The sequence below is a fragment of the Osmia lignaria genome, chromosome 9, assembly GCF_051020975.1.
Source record: "Osmia lignaria lignaria isolate PbOS001 chromosome 9, iyOsmLign1, whole genome shotgun sequence".
Classification (NCBI taxonomy): Eukaryota; Metazoa; Arthropoda; class Insecta; order Hymenoptera; family Megachilidae; genus Osmia; species Osmia lignaria.
The window spans coordinates 20,054-28,031 of record NC_135040.1 but is presented as its reverse complement, the minus strand read 5'-3'; the positions used below and the strand labels follow the sequence as shown (position 1 = coordinate 28,031).

The window sequence follows — 7,978 nt, the reverse complement described above, 5'->3', positions numbered from 1 at the left end:
ATGGTGTCAAATTACTGCGGGGTCTGGTCTGCTGAGGGGGTGGTTATATCGTGGTTATAGGGTGGAGATTGTCATAGGGTGGGTATTTCTGCTGATGGGGTGGTTATGGGGTGGTTATAGGGCGGGGGTTGTCATAGGGTGGTTATTTCTGCTGAGGGGGTGGTTATGGGGTGGTTATAGGGCGGGGGTTGTCATAGGGTGGTTATTTCTGCTGAGGGAGTGGTTATGGGGTGAGGGAGGGGTGGGGGTTGTCGGGGGAGTATCATATTTCTGCTGACGGTGGTGTCAAATTTCACTTCAAGGTCATGGGGCGGGGAGAGGGGGCGGGGAGGGGGGTATCATATTTCTGCTGATGGTGTCAAATTACTGCTAAGTCAGCAAAAAAAATGCTGACGCCAGTGAGTTAGAATCCGCATAGAACAACTACTCAGGTATCAACCTCTTATTTTCCACTTCTTGTCTCAGTCTCTCCGTTAATACCGCCGCATATATTTTATACAGTGTTGGCATCAGTGTCACCCCTCTATAGTCGCTAGCCTGTCTTCCATTTCCTTTCTTTTTAATTGGGGCAATTATCCCCCCCTTCCATTCTTCGGGCCATCCTTCACCCTTCCACACTCTATTGCACGTCTTCCATACCCATTCTGCTATTTCCTCGCCGCCATATTTCCAGACTTCGTTTGGTATTCCGTCTCCACCCACTGCTTTCCCGTCCTTCAGTTTTGCTACTGCCTTTCTTATCTCCTCCTTACTTATTTCTTCTTCTTCGTCCTCCTCTGCTGTCCTTTCTCCTCCCATCACCACATTTTCTTCCGTCCCTCCAAGTAAATCCATAAAATGCGATTTCCATTCCTCTTCTTTTATGTTTGATTGTATCTGCCCTCTCTTTTTCCTTTCCCTGTTGACTATTCTCAATACGTCCGTATCCGTTTTTACTCCTTCTACCTCTTTTATGAACCTTTCATTCTCTTCTTTCTTTTTTTCTTCACACATTTTGTTGTATTCTTGCTTTGCTTTTCTGTAGCTTTCTCCCTCTTTACTCCCCCTTCTCCACTCTCTTAGTATCTTCCTAACTTCCTTTTTTCTTTCTTTGCATTCCTCGTCCCACCATCCTTGTTTCTTGCTCTTGCGCTCTTTCTTGTTTCCTCTCTCAAGTCCTTTCCTGAACTCTTCTAGTGTTATTTTCATATCAGCGTTCAATTTCTTGTTCTTCGATCTCCTCCAGCTTATTCCTTCTATAAAATCTTTCCTCCCCTGTTCCGACCAGTCCCCTCTTGGCGTTGTCTTCCTTCTCCTTTCTTCTATTATGTATTGTTCTCCTCCCCCTCTCATTTCTACTATCAGGGGGTGGTGGTCTGACTCTATCCTGTCACCCACTTCCATCCTTATGATCTCTTCCCTTCCTTCCTCTTCTACTATAACGTAGTCGATCACCGTTTCTCCTCTGGCCCCTGTGTATGTAAATTCACCATCCTTGTCCCCTTCTATGGTTCCATTCAGAATAGTCCATCCTGTCTCCCTCAGGGTCTCTAGTAATCTGTTTCCTTCGGCATTGCTCTTCTTATCTTTGGACCTTCTTTTTTCCTCTCCTTCTTCGTCCTCCTCCTCTCTCTTGCTTCCCACCTCCTCTCCCGTTCTCGCATTAAAATCACCCCCTATTATTGTCCTTCTCCCTTCCCCTATTTCTTCTAACCATGGTCTAAGATCCTTTATCTTTGCTTCCATGTCTCCGTTTACGTATACCCCCACAATCCTCCAGTTCAGCTTTCCGCCTTTGCATTCTGCCATTATTATGCCCTCTTTCTCCTCTTCAACTCTGATCCCCCCTTCCTTACCCAGGATACCTTTCTTCACCCCCATTATCATCCCTCCCATTGCTCTCCCTTTTTTGTTTTTCCTTTTCGCTAGTTGCGCTTCCCACCTGTACCCTTTTGGCATCCTGTCCCTTATCCTGTCCCAACCTTTCTCTTCCAGCCAGGTTTCTATAAGTATTACCACGTCCCACTCTTTTATTGTCTCCCAAAATTCTACGTCTTTATTTGCTATTCCTGCGCAGTTCCAGAATCCTATTGTCCAGCTTCTGTCCTCCATTCTTTCTTCTCTTTTTGTCCCTTCTTTTTTCTCCAGCTTCTTTTCTCTTTCTGATCCGTTTCTCTCATGCTCCCTTTTGCTCTCCTTGCGTTCTTCCTCGCCTAGTTCTTCCACCTTTCTTCTTCTCTTTTCTTCTCTTTTTTCCTTCTGCTGCTTAACGTCCACCACTCTCTTATCGCGCCCTATGTCCCTTTCCCCTCTTCCCCCTTCTTCTGATTCCCTTCCTGAGCGAGTTTCCATTCTTTCCCCTCTCCATCCGTTAGTACTCCCTTTTCGTCATCCCATTTCCACCATTTTCCTTCTATTCTTATTTTCTTTAAGTCTACCCATACGTTCTTTCCATTCTCTCTTTCTCCTCTTGCGATTCTTCTTAGTGCCCACTGCGTTCTCCTTTCCTCCCATGTTAGGTCATCCTCTATTCTCTCTTCTCTGCCTTTTAGCGCCCTTTTGTTCTCCATTATTTTCCTCTTGAGTTCGGCCGTCTTTACTTTTACTTGTATCATATATAATTTTTTTCCCCTCTCCACTAGTCCCACCGCTTTCACCTCCTCTATTGCATCCTCTACCCCCGTGACCTTTAAAATCTCATCTGCTTTTCCTTTCATCTCCTCTCTTTTCGTTTTTGTTCCTCTGATTATTATGTTTTTCCTTCTCTCTTCTTTCTCTTTTCTCTCCAACTTTCTTTCTATCTCCCTCAGTTTCACTTCTATTTTAGGCCCACCGGACTCTTCTCTTCCATTTCCTGCTGCTTCTTGCGCTACCTTGAGCATTTTCTCTTCTACTGCTTTCCATCTCGCATCCTCCACTTCTCTTCTCTCCATCTCCTCCATTTTCTTCATCATCCTTTCCATCTTCCTCTCCAGGTCCTTTTTCTGCTCTATCCATTCCTCTTCTGTTTTTCTCATTTCCTCTCTTATTCCGAGATATTTCTTGTTCTTGTTGTGCTTCTTCTGCACAGCTAAGCTGGAAGTGGCATTTGCAGCTGGGAATAGTGCAGAATTATCTCAAACATAGGGGCCACAGTGTTTCTGTATCTTTATTATGTTGGTGCGGCTTCGGAACTTTTAAATATCTCGATATATCTCGACAACTACGCATCTGATCAAAAAATATCGTAGAACATAAATAGTAGGAAACTTAATTTCCTACGAAAAAGGTCTCTTAACACTTTGCCATAGCTCGCATCGTTTCCCAGATATTTGCAGATTTAGCTCAAGGAAAGGGGCCCACGGACATATTCCGAGATATTTCTTCTTCTAGTTGTTCTTCTGCACAGCTAAGCTGGAAGTGGCATTTTCAGCTCGGAATAGTGCAGAGTTCTCCCAAAGAAAGGGGCCACGGTGTTTCTGCATCTTTATTATGTTGGTGCGGCTTCGGAACTTTTAAATATCTCGCTATATCTCGAAAACTACGCATCTGATCAAAAAATGTCATAGAACATAAATAGTAGGAAACTTAATTTGCTACAAAAAAGGTCTCTTAGCATTTTGCCATAGCTCGCATCGTTTCCGAGATATTTGCAGATGTATCTCATGGAAAGGGGCCTCACGCACATATTCCGAGATATTTCTTCTTGCTGTTGTTCTTCTTCTGCACAGCTAAGTTGGAAGTGGCATTTACAGCTGGGAATAGTGCAGAGTTATCTCAAAGAAAGGGGCCACGGTGTTTCTGTATCTTTATTATGTTGGTGCGGCTTCGGAACTTTTACATATCTCGATATATCTCGAAAACTACGCATCTGGTCAAAAAATTTCGTAGAACGTAAATAGTACGAAACTTAATTTCCTACCAAAAAGGTCTCTTAACATTTTGCCATAGCTCGCATCGTTTTCGAGATATTTGCAGATTTATCTCAAGGAAAGGGCCCTCACGGACATATTCCGAGATATTTCTTCTTCTTCTGCACAGATAAGCTGGAAGGGGCATTTGCAGCTCGGAATAGTGCAGAGTTATCTGAATGAAAGGGGCCACGGTGTTTCTGTATCTTTATTATGTTGGTGCGGTATACATCCAGTTTATCGAAAGACCTTTCATCGAAAGACAATTCATTGAACACAAATCACCGAATGCTAATTCACCGAAAGATATGATTCATCGAATGCCAGTTCATCGAAGGGACAGTTCTCCGATTGGGACAATTCACCGAAAACAATTCCCCGAATTGACAGTTCATCGAAAATTGGTATTACGCTTAAAGCCACACATAGATGTGATAGGTTAGGTCTGGACATATATTTAAAACCGGCCGCCGCGAGACGGCCGGCAACGCTTTCGTTGTTATTTAAAAGATCACACTTTGTAGGAATCGGGAAGACAAAATAAGATCATAAAAATTCGATGAATTGTCTCATTCGGTGAAATGTGCGTTCGGTGAAGTGGCGACGGTGAATTGCCTTTCGATGAATTATCTTTCGGTCCGTAAACCCTTTCTTTGAGATCTCTCTGCACTATTCCGAGCTGCAAACGCCACTTCCAGCGTAGCTGTGGAGAAGGAGAACAACAAGAAGAACAAACATCTCGGAATGTGTCCGTGAGGCCCCTTTCCTTGAGCTAAATCTGCAAATATCTCGGAAACGATGCGAGCTATGGCAATGTGTTAATAGACCTTTTTTGTAGGAAATTATGTTTCCTACTATTTATGTTCTATGATATTTTTTGATCAGATGCGTAGTTTTCGATATATATCGAGATATTTAAAAGTTCCGAAGCCGCACCAACATAATAAAGATACATAAACACCGTGGCCGCTTTCTTTGAGATAACTCTGCACTACTGCGGGCTGCAGATGTCACTTCCAGCTTAGCTGTGCAGAAGAAGAACAACAAGAAGAAGAAATATCTCGAAATATCTCCGTCAGGGCCCTTCCCTTGAGTTAAATCTGCAAATATCTCGAAAACGGTGCGAGCTATGGCAAAATGTTAAGAGACCTTTTTTGTAGGAAATTAAGTTTCCTACTATTTATGTTGTATGATATTTTTTGATCAGATGCGTAGTTTTCGAGATATATCGAGATATTTAAAAGTTCCGAAGCCGCAACAACATAATAAAGATACAGAAACAGCGTGGCCCTTTCCTTTGAACAAATAGGACATAAATAGTAGGAAACTCAATTATCTACAAAAACGGGCTCTCAACATTTTGCCATAGCTCGCATCGCTTCCAAGATATTTGCAGATTTATCACAAGGGAAGGGGCCTGACGGACATATTTCGAGATATTTCTTCTTCTTGTTGTTCTTCTGCTGCACAGCTAAGCTGGAAGTGGCATTTGCAGCCCGTCGTAGTGCAGAGTTGTCTCAAAGAAAGGGGTCACGGTGTTTCTGTGTCTTTATTATGTTGGTGCGGCTTCGGAACTCTTAAATATCTCGATATATCTCGAAAACTACGCATCTGATCAAAAAATATCATACAACATAAATAGTAGGAACCTTAATTTCCTACGAAAAAGGTCTCTTAACATTTTGCCATAGTTCGCAGCGTTTCCAAGATATTTGCAGATGTATCTCAAGGAAAGGGGTCTGACGGACATATTTCGAGATATTTCTTCTTCTTGTTGTTCTTCTGCTGCACAGCTAAGCTGGAAGTGGCATCTGCAGCCCGCCGTAGTGCAGAGTTGTCTCAAAGAAAGGGGTCACGGTGTTTCTGTATCATTAATATGTTGGTGCGGCTTCGGAACTTTTAAATATCTCGATATATCTCGAAAACTACGCATCTGATCAAAAAATATCATACAGCATAAATAGTAGGAAACTTAATTTCCTACAAAAAAGGTTTCTTAACATTTTGCCATAGCTCGCATCGTTTCCGAGATATTTGCAGATTTACCTCAAGGAAAGGGGCCCACGGACATGTTCCGAGATATTTCTTGTTGTTGTTGTTCTTCTTCTGCACAGCTAAGCTGGAAGTGGCATTTGCAGCTCAGAATAGTGCAGAGTTGTCTCAAAGAAAGGGGCCACGGTGTTTCTGTATCTTTATTATGTTGGTGCGGCTTCGGAACTTTTAAATATCGCGATATATCTCGAAAACTACGCATCTCATCAAAAAATTTCATAGAACATAAATAGTAGGGAACGTAATTTCCTACAAAAAAGGTTTCTTAACCTTTTGCCGTAGCTCGCATCGTTTCCGAGATATTTGCAGATTTAGCTCAATGAAAGGGGCCTCACGGACATATTCCGAGATATTTCTTCTTCTTGTTGTTCTTCTTCGGCACAGCTAAGATGGCAGTGGCATTTGCAGCTCGGAATAGTGCAGAGTTATCTCAAAGAAAGGGGCCACGGTGTTTCTCTATCTTTATTATGTTGGTGCGGCTTCGGAACTTTTGAATATCTCGATATATCTCGAAAACTACGCATCTGATCAAAAAATATCATAGAACGTATATAGTAGGAAACTTAATCTCCTACAAAAAAGGTTTCTTAACATTTTGCCATAGTTCGCATCGTTTCCGAGATATTTGCAGATACACCTCAAGGGAAGGGGCCTGACGGACATATTTCGAGATATTTCTTCTTCTTGTTGTTCTTCTTCTGCACAGCTAAGCTGGAAGTGGCATTTGCAGCTCGGAATAGTACACAGTTATCTCAAAGAAAGGGGCCACGGTGTTTCTGTATCTTTATTATGTCGGTGCGGTTTCGGAAGTTTTAAATATTTCGATATATTTCGAAAACTACGCATCTGATCAAGAAATATCATAGAACATAGATAGTAGGAAACTTAATTTTCCACAAAAAAGGTCTCTTAACATTTTGCCATAGCACGCATCGTTTCCGAGATATTTGCAGATTTAGCTCAAGGAAGGGGCCTCACGGACATGCGTTTTCAGCGAGAAATGGGTCAAATCGGCCTGCAATTGTTGAACCGTCACTGATATCGTCATCCTCTCGACGGGAATGTGCTATTTGCGTACGATATAGTGCAGAACGACACAAACCGGAGCAAAATCGTGCAAGGGAGTGCGTTTTCAGTGAGAGATGCGTCAAATCGGGTTGTAATTGTTAAACCGTCACTGACATCGTCAAACTCTCGAGGCAAATGTGCTATTTGGGAACGATATAGTGCAGAACGACACAAACCGGAGCAAAATCGTGCAAGGGAGACCGTTTTCAGCGAGAAATGGGGCAAATCGGGCTGTAATTGTTGAACCGTCGCTGATATCGTCAAGCTCTCGACGGAAATGTGCTATTTGGGTCCGATATAGTGCAGAACGACACAATCCGGTGCGAAAGCGTGCAAGGGAGTGCGTTTTCAGCGAGAAATGGGTCAAATCGGGCTATAATTGTTAAACCGTCACTGATATCGTCAAACTCTCGAAGGAAATGAGCTATTTGGGTCCGAAATAGTGCAAAACGACCCAAACCGGAGCAAAATCGTACTAGGGAGTGCGTTTTCAGCGAGAAATGGGTCAAATCGGGCTGTAATTGTTAAACCGACACTGATATCGTCAAACTCTCGACGGAAATGTCCTATTTGGATACGATATAGTGCAGAACGACACAAACCGGAGCAAAATCGTTCAAGGAAGTGCGATTACAGCGAGAAATGTGACAAATCGAGGTGTAATTGTTGAACCGTCACGGATATCGCGAAACCCTCGACGAAAATGTGCTGTTTGGATCCGATATAGTACAGAACAACACAAACCGGAGCAAAATCGTGCAAGGGAGTGCGTTTTCAGCGAGAAATGGGTTAAATCGGGCTGTAATTGTTAAACCGTCACTGATATCGTCAAAGTCTCGACGGAAATGTGCTATTTGTGTCCGATATAGTGCAGAACGATACAAACCGGAGCAAAATCGTGCACGGGAGTGCGTTTTCAGCGAGAAATGGGTCAAATCGGGCTGTAATTGTTAAACGGTCACTGATATCGTCAAAGTCTCGACGGAAAT

General features: G+C 42.9%; 1 protein-coding gene across 1 annotated transcript; it reads right to left on the bottom strand.

Moving 5' to 3' along the window:
• Positions 1–423: 423 nt before the first annotated feature.
• On the bottom strand, positions 424–2,091 carry LOC117611018 (uncharacterized). Its single transcript, XM_034338907.2, has one exon. It carries the CDS (start codon positions 2,089–2,091, stop codon positions 424–426), a length of 1,668 nt encoding a protein of 555 aa, XP_034194798.2.
• Positions 2,092–7,978: the final 5,887 nt, after the last annotated feature.